Raw genomic sequence first — 19,144 nt, forward strand, 5'->3', positions numbered from 1 at the left:
ATTATTGGGTAATTACTGTAAATAGTAAGAATAAAGACCTACATTTATCAGATAATCAGAATATGTTACACATAATAAGGAAACAATTCTTAGTGGTAGCCTAAAATATTAGCAGACAGCAGCAGCATTAATGTTTCATTTCTTTTCTATAGAAGCATTTAGATGCTCGTGACAATTTCTAGTTTGTTCAATTGATGTTTTCTCTAGCATTAAGACATGAAACATCTTTAACAGCACCGCTCATCTCTGATGCTGATCATTCCGGTTTAGCGTCTAATCTAACGTGTGCGCGCTCCCGCGCGAACATTTGCTGAACAACGACCCCTGGTCACAGTTTTCGCTAGGTCACAGATTTCCAAGAGCAGATTTCGACACAACACCGGACTTCCTCGCAACGATCCAGACGGAGAAGCTCTTTGAAAGCGCCTGACCCGCCTCAATTTCCCCGTAAACAACACAGGTATTTCTGTGGTATTTCAGGTACGCCTCCCTTGTATATACACATTCCTTCTCGACTAGGTATTCAAAGATGTGTACCTGACTGACCTCCGGTAAATCAGACAGGTCTGTAGAATAACATTCTTGCCTCAACATTTTGTTGAACGGGTCTGGTACTGCAACTTTGTTGCATTTAAGTGGCCAAATAACGGTTCTTTTCTTCTACTGGTAACCCAAAATAATAATGACTAGACATAGTTTTAACTTGCCAGCTAATTTACTTGTTATTTATTAAGCTATTATTAGAAATCTACTCTAGAGGGACTTCGCTGTTGTTGTTGTTATTATTGAGTGACTGCTAAAATCTACCAGAAGTTAAGTTAGGGCCACAAACCCGCGCATACGCAGTAACGTTTATGTTGTTGGCGTTGAAACTGTCTATAAAAGGGAAACCTGAAGTCTGGAGAAGGCAAAAAGAAAGGGAGAGATCAGTTGTTTTTGCTTGTTTGTGAGATCAGAATTTTCCCTTTTGTATAGATTTTAAAGTACAGAATATTTCTGGATTTAATTTACTGCTATATTTCTAAGACTTTTGAATGAAGTACTTTGTTACAGTTGCAAGCTATTTCACCCAATTTTTTAAAAATTACACAATGCATTTTGTTGTGGGTACTTGAGATCTTACAAGGGTAAATAAAGAACTGGGACTGGTTGCATAAACTGTTTAAACTAGTTTTAAAAAGTTAGTCATTTTATTTTCTTCAAGACTGGTCATAACTTTTTTTATTCAGTTATAAAAAGGTAAATTGGTCTTATTTGCATTGGGAAAGTAACTGATTACTCCTTGGCAACTGCTAGTTGGTCAAACTAGTTCTTAAGACACAGTCTTAACATGGTGGCTAACTGGCCTCTGGTTGATTCAATATGTTTTGTATAGTATTTTCTTTAACCTTGACTTCAAAAACTATGTCAGAAAAAGGGTAATATTTTATGTATTTGAGGTCTGAGATGTGGAAACAGTGAAGAGAGAGAGAGGACAGACATTTAGCATTTTAGGTCTGCATTGGCGTCTAATCATCCAGTATTGTCTTAAATAGCCTACAAGCACTTCATCTTTTATAACATGGGATTTTGACCAAATCTAATCAGTCTTGATCTTTGTAAAATGTTGCAACAAGCTGTTATTTATTTGTTTTTGGGAAAAATTACAGTTTTGGACATAAGGTAATAATAATAATAATAATAAAAACTTAAAGTAACTACAAATGAGCATGTAAAGCAAATATCCATGTGGAGAAATTATGTTTTATTTACAAGGTTCGGGAGGAGCACGATCAGATAATCAGCCAATCTGCCACAGGTGTAACCCCTTTAGCTAATCATCCTAACTAGCACAATATGTATATGTACACAGCCTTCTTACCTCTATTCTACCCATCCCTTCTCCACCTCAACTTCTTATTTTTAGGCCATGTCCACACATACACAGGTATTTTTTTTAATAAACAGGAGTTTTTCCTTCTTCCTTCTTAAAAAAAAAAAAAAATGCAAAAAATCCACATGAAAACGCAAAAGCATGTTATGAAGCAGTGTCAAGAGCATGCCTTCTCTCGTGGTGTTTAATGGCGGATGGCATACAACTCTTAGGTGTATTTTTACCACCAGCTGATTCAAGAGCATGCCAAGCCAACAAGTGGCCATATAATTTCAACCGTAAAGCCCAATCAGAAGCCTGAAAAAGTTTCCAGTAGGCAGAGATCACAAGCCAAAATTTCAAGCCAAATCACAGGACATCACAAGCCAAAATTTCCGGTTTCACTGTCTACATGATAACAGTGACCGTGATTTCACCAAGGACAACGTGTTCTTACGTGTACATTCTCATTCATCCTGGAACAACATTCCAATCAGCCATTCAGAATCGAGGGATAAGTTTTCAAGAAATGTCAGTTTTAGGCTTACAATCAGGGTTAGATGTTTCTACACCCTTGTTATTTACTTATAATTTCCCTCTGATTTTAGGAATAAATTATGGGTAGGGTTAGGTTTACTGGTAGGGATTGGGTTAGCTCTATAGTTTTGGACAACAATGTTGATCCAGGATCAACAAAAGATGTTGATCCAAGAACATGTCTTACTTGGCAAAATCACGGTGACATGATAACACTGCAACCGGAGTTTTGTAAAATCTTCACCCTGGCAGGCGTTTTCAAAAATGTTTGCTAACATCCACCCACACCTACTCCTAAAATTCCACATTCGTGTGGACAGGGCCTTAATCTATTCTCATCCCATTCTAGGGGAGTTCTTTGGGTTTGGGTTATATTCCGGGCTCTGAGCCCTCCCCCAGGACAGCACGCCAAAATATGCTTACTATTTGCTCAATCATATTATATGTAAGGGAGAACTTGTGAAAATCTGTGTGGAGCATGTTCTCGAACCACACAATGCCCCCCCCCCTTACCTGTTTGCATCTCTGTATCAAAATAGGTGCAAGGTCCTGGGGGGTATTCCAGAAAGCAGGTTATGTGACATACCCGGGTATGTTTAAGAGTAAGTAAGTGGATAACCTCAACTTTCGGTTCCAAAAATGGAGGTAACTTTCAGGGTATGTTAGTAGTCATAGCAACTCACTCTTTGATCCGGAGCAGGTTATGTTCCAGGGTTAGTTTACTTCAGCGAGCCTTCAGTGGGCATGACAGATAGCACACAGCATTAATATAATATTACAATTTAATATAGCTTATTTTTATATATATATACTATATATATATATAGATATATATATATATATATATATTAGCTATATATAATATTATTGTTTTTTTGATATGTTAATGAGGAAGCACTAATATAAGTAATAAATAAGGTAACATTATTCTAATATGATTATTTCTTTTATTGCCATATATAAGAGTTATCTGTATAAATTATAAAACACTATGACAAGGTTTAACATATAAATATTTATTTATTTTATTTATTACATGTTTTTGATTATCTCACACATGGATTTTGTATAATGTGTAAATTTCTAAAATCAAAAATACATATCTGATATGACTTTAATATATAATTAGCATAAAACAAAAAATATAATTCACATTCTCAAGGATTAAAAGATTACATGGAAAAAAATCAAAAAAAAAAAATCACGGTCATCTATTAGGTGGCGATATGCACTAAGCATGTAAACAACTAATGAACAAAGAAGAAGAAAGAAACAGCTTGGCGCGCTTTTTCTTAGCGTCCGTTTCCAGTGACTCGTCGATTCGTCGCTCTGTTGAGAATGTCTTGATCTTAACCAGGAACATACTCTGAGTTGAATGAACTTACTCCCGGACGCATTTTTTTGGAACCACATACCTCGAGTAAGCAAGGTTTGGGGTTAATCAACCGAGAGTTCAGGGTTTAGTTCACGGTAAGTTAACCCTGCTTTCTGGAATACACCCCTGTTGGGCTATGGGCGTGTTTGTTTTGGTGCTTTCAAATATCAAGAAAAAAATAGTTTAGTGCACCTTTAACAGTGTCACAGGATCAGACAGGGATCGTCAACAAGTACTTCAACTCAACCGTTTACTTGCAGGCGTTCAGGAGACACAGGCTGTGTTCGAAATGCCATACTATCATACTACTCTTACTATTTCTGCAGTATCCAGTATGTACAGTCGTGGCCAAAAGTTTTGAGAATTACATAAATATTGAAAATTGGAAAAGTTGCTGCTTAAGTTTTTATAATAGCAATTTGCATATACTCCAGAATGTTATGAAGAGTGATCAGATGAATTGCATAGTCCTTCTTTGCCATGAAAATTAACTTAATCCCAAAAAAACCTTTCCACTGCATTTCATTGCTGTCATTAAAGGACCTGTTGAGATCATTTCAGTAATCATCTTGTTAACTCAGGTGAGAATGTTGACGAGCACAAGGCTGGAGATCATTATGTCAGGCTGATTGGGTTAGAATGGCAGACTGGTGACCTGCAAAGAAACGCGTGCAGCCATCATTGCGTTGCATAAAAATGGCTTCACAGGCAAGGATATCGTGGCTACTAAGATTGCACCTAAATCAACAATTTATAGGTTCATCAAAAACTTCAAGGAAAGAGGTTCAATTCTTGTAAAGAAGGCTTCAGGGCATCCAAAGAAAGTCCAGCAAGCACCAGGATCGTCTCCTAAAGAGGATTCAGCTGCGGGATCGGAGTGCCACCAGTGCAGAGCTTGCTCAGGAATGGCAGCAGGCAGGTGTGAGCGCATCTGCACGCACAATGAGGCGAAGACTTTTGGAAGATGGCCTGGTGTCAAGAAGGGCAGCAAAGAAGCCACTTCTCTCAAAAAAAAACATCAGGGACAGATTGATCTTCTGCAGAAAGTATAGTGAATGGACTGCTGAGGACTGGGGCAAAGTCATATTCTCCGATGAAGCCCCTTTCCGATTGTTTGGGGCATCTGGAAAAAGGCTTGTCCGGAGAAGAAAAGGTGAGCGCTACCATCAGTCCTGTGTCATGCCAACAGTAAAGCATCCTGAGACCATTCATGTGTGGGGTTGCTTCTCATCCAAGGGGAGTGGGCTCACTCACAATTCTGCCCATAAGCACAGCCATGAATAAAGAATACCAAAACACCCTCCAACAGCAACTTCTTCCAACAATCCAACAACAGTTTGGTGAAGAACAATGCATTTTCCAGCACGATGGAGCACCGTGCCATAAGGCAAAAGTGATAACTAAGTGGCTCGGGGACCAGAATGTTGAAATTTTGGGTCCATGGCCTGGAAACTCCCCAGATCTCAATCCCATTGAGATCTTGTGGTCAATCCTCAAGAGGCGGGTGGACAAACAAAAACCCACTAATTCTGACAAACTCCAAGAAGTTATTATGAAAGAATGGCTTGCTATCAGTCAGGATTTGGCCCAGAAGTTGATTGAGAGCATGCCCAGTCGAATTGCAGAGGTCCTGAAAAAAAGAAGGGCCAACACTGCAAATACTGACTCTTTGCATAAATGTCATGTAATTGTCGATAAAAGCCTTTGAAACGTATGAAGTGCTTGTAATTATATTTCAGTACATCACAGAAACAACTGAAACAAAGATCTAAAAGCAGTTTAGCAGCAAACTTTTTGAAAACTAATATTTATGTAATTCTCAAAAGTTTTGGCCATGACTGTATGCTGTGCATAGTATGCAGATTTTCTGTATGCATGTAATACCCTGTATTAATAATAGTGCTCCTGTAGCTCAAGTGGTAGAGCATTGCGTTAACAAGCTCAAGGTTGGGGGTTCGATTCCCCGGGAACACATGATAGGTAAAAATTGATAGCCTGAATGCACTGTTAGTCACTTTGAATAAAAGCGTCTGCTAAATGCATTAATTTAATTTAATTTAATTTAATACCCGGATGACCTACTATATTCGCCAGAATCTTCTAATGGGATACTGCATGGGATACTGTTTCCCAGAACGCAACGCGCTCCATGTGACGTTTCATCTTCAAATGTGTGAGTGAACAGGAGGCGGGGAATAGTAATTATAAATGTAACACTTGTATTTATATGTATATGCATATACATGTAAACTACAAACTATCACAAAAACAAGTTAGTAGGACAAAAAATTGCATTTCCATCTCTACAGCACGTTTCGTTCAGTAGACGACCTTTATCTTGCTAGCGCCATTGCACTATTTAATCTCTACAGCACGTTTCCGATGCATTTTGTGCTTCTCCTTTTCCCATCACATAACAGATCAGAAGACCCGAGTTCGATCCTGGCTTTTGTAAAACTTGTGCTTCTCCTTTTCCCATCACATAACAGATCAGAAAGAAATTTATTTTCAATAAAAATTAAAGAAATATTTGAAAAGTGGAAATAAAATGCCACAATAATACAGTGTTGTGTGTGCTTTAGGTTGGTTTTTGCCCAACAATTTACACTCAATATGTTATTGCATACTGTTTTATAATGTACTACAGTATTAAGGTATAAATATCTGCCACCTAACTACTATTTACACTCCTGTTGCTAAAGAAAATGCTGCTATTTTAGTGTAAACAGAATTGATCATTATTTGCACTAAGTGTAAGTATCAAAAATATCGATAAAGACAGCTCAGTGTTGATTTAGTTCTGTCCAATATGTAAAGTTAATCAATTATTAAATGAGTTCAATTGGGCATTATAGCATTGTTTACTAGTATGAAGCCTTATTAACGAGCCTTTGTAAAAAGAACATCATTTATTTGTGAAGTAACAATATCAGCAGCTGTGCTGAATTAATGTTCAGTGTTTGTCATGTGACAACACTTAAGCGTACTACTCTGAAACATTTATTGCTTATTGTATACTGTTTCACACACTATTCTTTAAAAAATAATACGTAGTATGCACTGTGTACTGGGCAGTAAGCAGTAAGCAAATATGCCTTTTCGAACACAGCCACAGTGAAGTTAACAGGTGCGTCAGCAATTGTTAACTTGAATAACTTAAAAGGGTCATATGATGCGATTTCAAGTTTTCCTTTCTCTTTGGAGTGTTACAAGCTGATCCCTAAAGTTGCAATGACTAAAGTCTCAAACCCAAAGAGATATTCTTTATAAAAGTTAAGACTTGTCCACGCCCTCCTAAAAAGCCCCGTTTAAACACGCCCCGACATGTCTACATCACGATGTGGGAAGATTTGCATAACGCCACCCAAATGTTCACGCAAAGAAACAAGGCGTAACTTTATTGTTGCCGCTACCACAGCCGCCATGTTGTAAAGAAGCTGTGTGTTTGGTTGCGAAAGCGAAAATACTTAGTTCGGCCTTCCAAAAGAGGACACAACTAGAAATCAGTGGTTAAGTTGTATTTACAACACTGTTCCAGAACAGTTCAAACCAAATATTCAGATCTATTCAGCACATTTTATGGAGGACTGTTTCCCGATCCTGGGAGGGTACGTTCTATGTACGTCTACAATGCTGGCTGTTCTGACTCACAGTCTGTAAGTACGTTTACATATGTAAAGGATTTGCCACTGATGATTCAAATGCGAGATTTGAGCAGTGTAGAGTAGCGCTTGTTGTTTGTAGTTTCTCGGATCACAAATGCAGACATGGTTTTATGTTTACGCGGCGTGATGCAACGTGTAAAAAGACCATATAAGTCATTATAATCCGTAATTATGTCCCCACTGGATGCAACAAATACCTCATTTATAATGGGTTTTAATGTTTTTGTCTCGTCGCACTGGGCTGACAGTATGGTGAGGGGCGTAACATTTCCGTCACCCGCTTGAGGTATTCAGCCAATCACAACGCACTGGATAACAGGCCAATCAGAGCACACCTCGTTTTTCAGAACGATGAGCTTTTTAAAAATCTACACGTTTCAGAAAGGCGGGGCATAGAGGAGCAACAATAATGAACAGTTTGCGGAAAATGTGTTTTCTGAACCTTAAACCGCATAAACACATTTAATTACACCAAATACACAAAATAATGTTCTTTTTAGCAACGTCATATGACCCCTTTAACTCTCGGAATGACAAAGACGGATGGAAGGTAGGTAATCATAGCAGAGAGTCAGGATGGAATTGACTCTGACAAACAGATACAGTTTAACATGGAATTAAAAACAGGTTTTCCAAGTTTGCAGTGGTTCATTATTTAAAATAAGGGCTGGGATATCTAAACAAACCTTTCCCTTATAAAGAAAAGTAAAAAAATCCTATACATAACAGACATCCAGACTCTCATGAGCACCACATCATAGGTGAGTTAACTATATCTACTACATAAAAAAAAGGAATTATTTACTTTATATTGAAATGACCAAACTTTCTGAATGAAAAGCAAGTACATTTTGCTGGTGGTATAGCCGCTAACTGTAAATCCAGGGTGAAAGAGACAACAACTTGACATGCTGTATGCAACTTTAAGGTGCTCAAAAGAGATTGCTGATGAGTTAGGAACATAATATTTCTTATTTCTCTATTTTAAACACTGTGCCAACAGGCAATTGCACACATTTATGTGCTTTTTGTATGTCAATAACTGGAAAACTGTACATATGCTGTAGCCTTTTCTGGTCATACACTTATAAAAATAAGTTTCTTTATTGGACGTCACCATGAAGATCCTTTAACATCCATGGAATCGTTTGATAGCACAAAAGGGTCTTTATAGTGGAATAATGTTCTTTAGATTATTAAAATGTTTAAGATTATTAAAAGGTCCCTTGAAGTCAGAGGCTTCAGGGCACCTGCTGATTGATTTGGTCCATAATCCATATTCCAAGATTCTTTTTTTTTTACACTCATATTTTAGGATTGTGTATATATATATAGCAAGAACAACAGTTTTGACCTTACTCTTTCAGCAGTAGTTATGGAGGACACTGAAAATTCTCCTGCAAAACCAGCAGTGACCGCAAACTCTTGGGTCTCATCTTCCTTCATTATAGTGTGTGGTATAATTGGTGTCATTGCCGCGATAACGGTGCAGGTATGTATTTAAAAATTCTTATGCAAGTCACAATAAAAAACAACCATAATAACAACATATGTAACATTTTTGACATAAAAATATGTGATTATGTAAATAAATATGGAAATGTGATAAAATGTTGCTATCATTTCTAGATGTTTAGGCAACAAAATCATCAAAATGGTGCTTCAGGACATGATTTTAGTGATATAGGTAAAATGTTTGTTTTTTGTTTTTCTTAAAATTTTGGTCCCAATAATATTCAATAAATATTGCATTGACTTTAAAAATAAATATAAGTAAAATTTAAAGATATTAGCAAGAGATTATGAGTTTTTTTGTAATTTCTGTAATTCTTCACAATATTCAGTGCATCATCCAGCCGAGCCGCTCCGGATTCTTTTGGTTGGAAAAACAGGGGTGGGGAAGAGTGCAACAGGCAACACTATCCTTGGACAGAAGGTTTTTAAATCAGAGATATCATCCTCCTCTGTGACTGGACAATGTGAAAAGTTTCATGCAATAATAAATGGCAGAAAAGTATCTGTCATTGACTCTCCAGGTCTGTTTGACACCAGCCTAACTGTAGATGAAGTCATTGATAGAGTTAAACTCTGTATCCCACTCTCTGCTCCTGGTCCACATGTCTTCTTAGTTGTGATACAGCTGGGTAGATTCACAGATGAAGAAGCAGAAGCAGTAAGAATTATCCAAACAATTTTTGGTGAGGAGTCTTCCATATACACCATGGTACTGTTCACTCATGGAGATCGACTAGAGGGCAAAAACATTCACACATTTGTGCGGGACAACTCAAAACTGCTCAATTTCATCAAAACATGCAGTGGACGATACCATGTGTTCAACAATAAAGAACAAAATCCCGAACAGGTCATTCAGTTGCTTGACCAGATTGATAAAATGGTCACTGGGAATGGTGGGCAATACTACACCAGTGAGATGCTTGAAATGGTAGAAAGAGAAATTGAGAAAAAGAAACGGCGCATCCTGAAGGAGAGAGAGGAGCAGAGAAAGAAGGCGATAGAAGATATTAGAGGCAGATTTAAAGGAGAACATTTTGAACGAGCAAAGAAAAAGCTGGATGATGATCAGGAGCAGAAAGCAAGAGAGGAAGCTGAGAGAGACCCTTCCTTTTTTGAAAAACTGATCAATCTGTTAAAGGACCTAATCTATGGATTCTTTCGTAAAGCCCGTTTCCCATCACAAGACATGTTATTTAACATTCTTAAATCTACAAAAACTGGTCAATTCTAATCAAAAAAAATCATCTATCTTCCTTACTTATTACATACATTCTACCTACCTAAAAAAAGTTTTAACATTACATTACATTTATGCATTTAGCTTTTATTCAAAGCGACTTACAGTGCATTTAGGCTAACACTTTTTACCTAACGTGTTCCCTGGGAATCGAACCCACAACCTTTTGCGCTGCTAACGTCACTAATACATCACTAAGACTGAAATTTTATTTAAGGCTACTGAGAATAATTTCAGAACTTTAACATAATTGAATATGATTTTAAATGTGGCTAAATGTTGAATGGCTTTGTGCTTTTCTTTTGACACTTTTTATTTCTGAGTGTAGTGTTTGGCCTTGTATATGATTTGTATGCTTTTTAATAAACTTGTGCATATAAATCCTACTCAGTTTTCCTTTTTTTTTTTTTTTTATAAAAATCAATACAAAATAACATTGTAAATAGCAAAGTGCTGTATAAATGCCTCATTCATTCATTCAAAAAGAATTGTTTATAGAAAGTAATGATGACGTGATAGTTGTCAGGGTATAAACCTGACTGAGAGCAGGAGTTAGTGAACCCAAACACTTATTTATTGAACAGGTTATATTAATGAAGCAATACAGGTGAGTATAGTAATATGCAGACAGAACCATGATGGTGAAGGAAAGAAATGTGAATCACATACTAACAGCTTGGACTGGTAAGTATGCTGGTAAGGTCACAATACACACACAGGTACAAGAAGAGATCATGGACATCCTTGGACAGTGTAAGGATCCACCCAGATTGGCCCAAAGATGGAATCCAATTGGTGGGTGAAGGTATAAAGTTCACTTAGTTTCAATTTTAATCTAGCTCCAATTTCAAGTGATCATTAAATTTAGGCAGTATTTCTAATTAAAAACTGATCACAAATATCGATGATGTAGTCATTTAGATATTTGATTAATCTGGAAATTCCATACTTTCAATTATTCATTCATTAAGGACCTGTTATCGCTTAGCAATTCACTTGGCCAACAGTAAACGCTCGGACACAAATTCGACAGTTCTGGTCTTACTCAGATGATACAGGGTGGTTATAATACCTTTAAGTGTGCTGTACCCTGCTAGCAAATAAAAAAAGTGTATTCTTATTTTATAACCACAAAAACTGCATCTTGTTAAGCCAGTGACAGTCAGAAATCAGAAGATCACTAATGATGAGCCTGCTTCACTCAATGATTTCATATAGATCATCCTGGCCCGCAGATTTGCGGAAACACAGACTGCACTGGATCTAAAATAATGATTTCATAAGATCAGGGCCGATTCAAGAAACTAAAAGAAAGTAAGCTCATCTAAATTTAGGTCTCCTAAAAAATCTAAAAAATAACGGGCGTATCAGTCCTAAATTTAGGTCTCCTAAATATTACTCCTAAATAGTATTTCACAAAGATTTTTAGTGCTAAAAATAACTCCTCAGGAGTAGTGAAGAGGACTTTTAAGGCACTAAGACCAAGCCACAAACTATCCTAAAATGGCTGTTGCCGGCAATGCCGCACAGAATGTAAACATTTTAGAAATATTTGACACGATCTTTCATTATCACCTCGGTTTTGAAGGTTTTCTATTTTTCCTTTGATTATGTCCTTGTTTTCTAACCAGTTGGCAAGAAAGTAACAGCTGTGCTTGTGTCCAGTTTGGTTTTATTTTATGTTTGGATGTCTTACTATCAGCCATGATTATTCTACTCTGTTAATTAAAAGGCTGTTTATATGCATGTATATGTCAGAGGCTGACAATTAGCTTGGTCTAATAAATATAATAAATCTCTGACAGAGACTATCAGCCAATCACTGTGGGCACAGTTAGTACGCAAGCTGACATCATCCATAGCAACGAGGTCAACCCCGCCCTTTTTATCTTACCACTAAGAGTTCTCCTAACTAGCACTAAAAGTTTTTAGCTTTTAAGAGTTTTCTCTTAAAACCAATTCACAAAGCTGCTGAGACAAACTTTTACTAAGAAGTAGAGGGAAGTCTTAAGCTAAGAGTAAGGGGGCAGGGTTGGCCTCATTGTAATGCATGATATCAGTGTAACCCCTCTCTCCCGGGTACTCACCACAACACCTCGTCCTCACTCCGAGTGGGCCTCAAACCCGGGTCTCTGGCATGGGAGGCGGACGCACTAACAAGGAGGCAGTGAGGTTTACCTGCACAGCACTACTCGCTGGCCTCCGTTACACATACATCAATGGAAAGATTATTTATTATACATCAATGGAAAGATTATTTATTCTCACCCACTAAACTTACTCCCATTCGGGGTCACGGCACCAATGTAACCCCTCTATCCTGGGGTTAGTGCGTTTTTGAGATCAGGGGAGTGAGGTTTACCTGCACAACACCTACTCGCTGGCCTCTGTTACACTAGCATTCTTAGTACTAATTATGCACACAGTGATTTGCTGATGGGCCAGGCTCTGTGAAGAGATTTATACATAGAAATATTGTAGAGCATAATTTTATGTTGTCATATTCAAATAAAGGTTTAAAAATAAAAATGTTAATTGCCACATTCAAATAAATATTTTAAAATGCAAGCTAAGAGTCACTTATTAAATAAGTATACAGTATTGTTCAGCTAATTAGCAGCCTCTTACATGTATGCTTCTTGTAAACATGAATATACATATAATCATGGCTGATAGTATGCAAACGTAAAAGAAAACCAAACTGGATGCAAAAAGAGCTGTTACTTCTTGCCCAACTGGTTAATGAAAACAAGGATATAGGCTAATCAAAGGAAACTTGTCCCTGACAAGTTCTAGAACAGTCATAATACCCCCGCGATTAAGGCGATATACCTTTTTTTTAAAACTGATTATTGTCAAATGTTTCTAAAATGTTTACATTCCAAGGCAGATTGCCAGCAACAGCCATTTTAGGATTGGTTTTAGTTACTTAGGAGTCCTCTTCATTAATCCTAAAGTTTCACAGATTTAGAATCTAAATTTAGTGCTAAAACGCGTGTGAAATAGAGCAAAAACTTTGGAAATGACCAGCCCATTATTTTTAAGACCCACTACTAAATCAAGACTATCTACTAAATACTCTAATCATTAAATACTTATATCACCAAAATAGTTAACACACCCAAATATGAACATTCTGTCATTAATTACTCACCCTCGTGTCGTTTCAAACCCATAAGACCTTCCTTTATCTTCGGAACACAAATTAAGATATTTTCGATGGAATCTGGAGCTGTCAGACCCTGCATAGACAGCAACGCAACTGAAATGTTCCCAAGTCCAGAAACGTAGCAAGAAGATCTGTCAATTAATCCATGTGACATCAGTGGTTCATCCGCAATTATACGAAGCTACGAGAATACTTTTTGTGCGCAAAAGAACAAAAAAAAAAGACTTTATTCAACAATTTGTCTCCTCCGCATCACCCTGGTGCCATTTTGGAGAATATCTCAGCTGCGTCATTGCTGGAGGAGCCGTTGCCGGCCATCAGGAGACAAAGGCAGTACCACCACCGGGAACAGTGTCTGAGGGTCTCTCAGCTAGTTGAGGACAGAATGGCAGTGTGTTTAGGGAACCAGGCTAAGAATTTTCTTTTTCCCTCTATCGTCACTGTTTCTGCTCATCCATCTGTGTCATTTCTCTACGCCTCATCTGTCCTTTGCCCCTGCTGCTGCCATTACGATGCATGCATGTGTACCGAACAAATACAGTGTTGTTTTAACCCCTGCATGTGCAGAACTTAATTCAAAACTTCTAGTTTTAAATATCTTCATTTTAATGAATCAACATCGATTCTTAAATCCCAAAATCAAATTTTAATCTGTGCTATTTCAGTTGATATGCATGAGCAAAACTTCACCATATGACAGCTATATAAAAATGATTTTGTGGTGAAGTAAATACTACATAAAAACAAATGTAATTTCTACATTAATTTAGTTCAGGCAAGAATTATAACAGAGAAGTAAATTTTGATACGCAAACTGACCTGTTTACGTACTCCAATGGACCTATCCCACTGATGGTGTACCTTCCATTGTGTGCTGGTGGCCTGAAGAGAGACCCAAGTATTGAGGTCTCTGTGTTCAATTTCCATCCCCTCCCCAGATTGCTTCCTCCTCCAAAATAATTGATTTGAGCTTTCAAAAACCAAGACATAGATATCTTACAAATTATCGGAAAAATCAAACTTGTTTTTCTTTTACACAGAAAGACAGAGAGATGCGAGTTCCCTGGCTGAATACACTTTGTCAATACGCACTGCAGTAAACAAGCTGTCCTACTTGCTTCCAGATGCGTACACTTAACCTGGCATGAAGCTCGGCATTAGGGGCTTGTCCTTAAAGGCCTTTGAATGAGAGGGGCCATTGTTTTGGAGGGGCATTTTATAATGCATCACATCACGTTTGGCCATACAACCTGGATTAATATATCAGAACATTAAAGACATAATCTGCTGTCTGGAGTGAGATTTTGGGGACCAAATTCAATTTGGAAAATTGGGAGTAAAAGTTAATGAGAACGAACACAACTGAATTTTGCAAAATTAACAAAAACAAAAAAAAAACAAAACACCACATTCTATTGGGCTGATGATCACTCAGGGCACCTTTTTTGTAGCAATGTTGGCAACCCAGGGGCCTCTTTCGATAAACCTGTGCCATTATAACTGCATGACTGTGCAAGCAATTAAATGTTGTAAACATTTAATGGAAGAAAATGATCAGTTATTGACACCCCAGGTCTGTTTGACAACCAGCCTTACTGTAGATGAAGTGATCAACAGAATTAAGCAGTGCATTTTGTTCTCTGCTCCTGGTGCACGTATCTTCTTAGTTGTGATTCAGCTGGGCAGATTTACAGATAAAGATGCAGAAGCTGTTAGGATCATTCAAAACATTTTTTGGTGAGGAATCCTCCACATACACCATGGCACTGTTCACTCATGGAGATGTAATTAAGGGCAAAAACATTCACAAATTTGTGCAGAACAGGCCAAAATTGGTCAATTTCATTAAAACACATGGTGGAGGATTCCATGACCATGTGTTTAATAATGAAGAATAGAATCCACAACAGGTCATTGGGTTGTTTGAACAGATTGACAAAATGGTCACTGGAAATGATGGGCAACATTACACCAATGAGATGCTTGATATTGCAGAGAAAGAGATAGAGGCAGAAAAAATTCCCATACTAAAAGAGGAGCAGAGACAGAAGGAAATAAATGTCCTGAGTGCTAAACTTGAAAAAGCGAAAAAAACAATTGCACAATGAATATGAACACAATGGTAGGTTCTCCTGTTATTAAGAACTTTTTTCTTCAATAAGATTAAAATCAATAGTTCAAAAGAAACATGAATCCTGAAAAGAGCAAGAAAAACATTTCTCATATTTTATGTGGAATTACATGCATTATACCTCCTGCTAAATGTAATTAAATAAATAAATAGAAACATTTATTATAGCAAAAAAAAAATAATAATAATTATAATAATAAAATGTTGTATTTGTTTTTTGGCTTATTACTTCAGTAAAACATGAAACAATAGCCTAACATACACACCCACAGTTTGAATGCCTTCTCAAACAGGCAATTCTTGTGTCCTAAATTGCTCACTGGTTGACTACTGCTTATTTAGTAAATGTTTTATAACATTTTATATGCAGGAGAAATGGGAAAAAGTGAGCAAATTCCAACATCATATAAATTGAAAAATATATTTATAGTTTACATGTACCTTTGCGAAACTGAATAGGCTGTCATCTCTATGTGCTTTTGTCTCTTTTGTTGTATCAGTGCTTGACTTCTGTGTGATCTTTTTGGGGGAGAACACTGCCACCTTAAGAAAATAAAATCATCTTTATAATTTATTTCAGTCTTTTAATGGGGTTGTTTAAGCATATAAAGATATGCTTAAACAACTCTATTGTTTAAGCATATGCTTAACCCCAATTATGAATTCATAATTGCATTCTACTGTTATTGATATAAATATATTTCAGCTATTGTGAGAGACTAGCTACAGCGCAGTCAACATGGTCATGATTTACTGTCTGTCAAGCTCAAAAAATACCATAAAGTAGTTGCCTACATTTATGTGTCACACCCCAGAACTGTGTTTGTGTGAGACAGAATACTGGACCTAAAAGTGAGAAAGTAGCAGTTCTGGGAAAACATATAATAAGTAGTGACTAAAGCAGAATTCAAGGCCCAGACATTTTTTCCACGGTTTCATTATTTGGAGTTATTCATCTCATATGGCATATGTCATTAATAGCTTGTGAATGTGACATGTAATAAAGTCTTTGCCTTGTCAAGATTTAGCACCCTGTATTGTACACTAAACTTTATTTGCTGTGGAGTACCTGTAATTTAAATTACAATATGGCACTATCAAGGCAAAGATGATATATTAAGACATATTATGAACAACCTGATAAAATAAAATCCCATGGCAAACTGAAGCACTGAAATATGGGGGAAAAAGATGGAAAGGGAAAAAGATTTTTCAATAATTAAACACTGCATCATCAGAGCTGGTATTGTGGCTTTATCAGACACTTGCACCTAACATTTTATGAAAATCAAGTTATGACATTTATTGTAGCTATGGGTGCTTAGTTTTTCTTGTTGTTTAATACAGTTGGCCAAAATCTCATAATATAAACAATGAAGCGCTATATGCACAGGATATTTAAAACATAATCTAGATGGCAAATGCTTATACTCTTCCCTGCACACCACTAACCACTTTCCTGCACGGGGATACCCTCTTTTCAATCCGATCCCCCATGTACACATTGGTAACCTCGCCCCGTTGTAAGAACATTGTTTTGACCGTCTAGGACCATGACGAGGGACTTAATAAGAGACAATTGAGCTACCAGTGTCCCCCAGCAAGCTTGTCAGGAAAACATCCGTAACCGACTGAATGTCGCCACAACAATTTGCATAGTTTTTGTCCCTTCCCACCAAAGTCATTGTCATGGTAATTCCTCTCTAGGGGGCATAACAAAATCCAGTCAATTTGGGCTTCCTTACCGGGCACACTGGAGCCTGTTTTTTTTGTACCCTGGCTGCTGACATGAAAAACAAATGAGCCGTTGACCAGTTGAAATTTTTCAGCCCTTGTGTACCTGCCGTAATCTCTTGGGGTGGGTGGCTCAGTCAGACCCATGACCACTAGCATGTTGGGGGTAGCGTGCTTTACCTTTAGGGGGTTGAGAACGTGGAACAGTTCTATGAGCGTTTACGTACTGCTGGCCCACTTGGCAGCTTCCAGTCCCTGATGTTGGCTCATGCTCCTTAACCCAGGTTCGGCTGTCGAAAGGGAGCACTCGAAGTAACTGTTCCAAGATCACAAGTTTCTCTCCAAGCTCCTCTTTGGTATGCTGATCCGGTCTCCCACACCCAGGCGCTGATAGAGAATTTCACAGACGATGATACGTTTCTGTCGGAGACTCCCCTTCTGGCACTGTCGCTGCCCGGGAATCGTTGACGGTAAAGTCCTCTGGTGAGATGTTGAATTTCTGCAGAAGCGCATCTTTCAGGTGGTCATAATCATCTGCTTGATTTCCTCATCCCATCGCAAGGTATGCCTCCAACGCCTGTCCAGTCAACAGTGGCACCAACCGACAGCTCCACTCCTCCCTTGGCCACTGCCAGGCCCCTGGCCAGCCGCTCAAACCGCCGAAGGTAGTTCTCGATGTCATCCCCTGCTGTAGAACTGGCACCGTGGCATCTCCGTTCGACGAGGCGGCAACCTCCCCTGAGTAGAAGCTCTTGGTGAATCAATAAGTTTGAACTGGTGCGTTGTCTGTGGTTGCTCTCCGTGGTGCAGGATCGGGAGTTCCATCCGCATGCTCCCGGTATATCACTGGGAGTTCACTGTTGCAGGCCGGACTGTCTGCAGAATGGATTCTCGTAACCCCTGGAGCTCCGAAGGTACCTGTCCCTCCCTTAGCTGCTGCGCACTGAGAAAATCTCTCATGAGGCTCACCATGCCCTCACTGAACGGGTTGGGCCTGGCTCACCCTGGGCACTTGAAACGCCCCCCTGATGCCTCCTCCTCCTCCGACGATGAATGTCCCCCAGCGTGTCCCAGGCAACATCCTCTTCAAACGGCAGCCTTTGCTTGGGAAACGCAAACCAGGTCTTTTCCCTTTTGGCACTTTCTTACGGGTAGCATCCCCACCGCTGCCCACCAAATGTGATGCAGATCTACTGCGGGACGTCTTAGGTCCAGGGAAAAAAAAAAAAGATATGATGGCTTGACCCGTAGAAGTAAATGAAAGGTGACTTTTTCTTATTTACAGTGTGCCGTAAAAAATATCCTGTGGTGAGAGTAAATATTATTTACACAAGCGCTAAGTCCAAAACCCACCACAAATCCCCCCCCCCCCCCAGCAAAGTACCAAACAAAATAAACGAACAAAATATATGCACAAACGAGTATCCCAGTAATACAATACGTTTAGTTTTCGCTCACGGCAACCACAGTAGCACAGCTCGCTGACTTGGTAAACAAGCCCCTCGTTCTTCTTCTTCTTCTTTCTGTTATTGGCGGTTGGCAAGACTAGCTTATTACAGACTAGCATTACCGCCACCATCTGAACTGGAGTGTGGGAGGCATCGATGCATGTATATGTATCATATATGTATGTATATCATACTAAATAATACCACTAATAGAAGCCCCCCTCGTTCGGAGCCTGGCCTCCCTTCTTCTATAGGCCAGGCTCCACCCCCTACCTGGAGGGTACCCATTAGCGGGTAGTATTTAATCTTACACTCCCATTTTAAACCATAAACTTCACATAAAACATCAATCATATATAACACAAAACCATAACCCCATTATTGAAGTATATACCTAATAACAAATAATTACATTCAATATATTTTCCCCTTTCCTGCAGAAAAGACAAGACAGTTCCCCAACACAGAAACAATCGGA

The 19,144-nt window shown here is 38.3% G+C and overlaps 1 protein-coding gene and 1 pseudogene across 5 annotated transcripts; both read left to right on the top strand.

Annotated features, from left to right (window-relative positions):
• The first annotated feature begins 260 nt into the window (after positions 1-260).
• On the top strand, positions 261-10,193 carry LOC109078356 (GTPase IMAP family member 7-like). Of its 5 annotated transcripts, none has more exons than XM_019093654.2 (4): positions 261-564; positions 8,800-8,921; positions 9,059-9,116; positions 9,274-10,193. In XM_019093654.2, the coding sequence occupies exons 2-4, from the start codon at positions 8,805-8,807 to the stop codon at positions 10,176-10,178; spliced, it is 1,080 nt and encodes a 359-aa protein (XP_018949199.1). In that variant the 5' UTR covers positions 261-564; positions 8,800-8,804; the 3' UTR covers positions 10,179-10,193. The 5 variants fall into 5 exon arrangements, with proteins under 5 accessions (XP_018949199.1, XP_018949196.1, XP_018949198.1 ...); XM_019093651.2 differs by having other exon boundaries at positions 261-460; positions 8,797-8,921; XM_019093653.2 differs by having other exon boundaries at positions 261-460.
• Positions 10,194-14,892: 4,699 nt separating this feature from the next.
• LOC122136046 lies at positions 14,893-15,461 on the top strand (annotated as a pseudogene).
• The last annotated feature ends 3,683 nt before the right edge of the window (positions 15,462-19,144 follow it).

This window comes from Cyprinus carpio, chromosome B1, assembly GCF_018340385.1.
Source record: "Cyprinus carpio isolate SPL01 chromosome B1, ASM1834038v1, whole genome shotgun sequence".
Lineage (NCBI taxonomy): Eukaryota > Metazoa > Chordata > Actinopteri > Cypriniformes > Cyprinidae > Cyprinus > Cyprinus carpio.

Coding starts and splice junctions, on each gene's coding strand:
- LOC109078356 (XM_019093654.2), top strand. CDS start 8,805: ATGGAGGACACTGAAAATTCTCCTGCAAAACCAGCAGTGACCGCAAAC. Junction 8,922..9,058: donor TTGCCGCGATAACGGTGCAG/GTATGTATTTAA, acceptor TATCATTTCTAG/ATGTTTAGGCAACAAAATCA. Junction 9,117..9,273: donor ACATGATTTTAGTGATATAG/GTAAAATGTTTG, acceptor CACAATATTCAG/TGCATCATCCAGCCGAGCCG.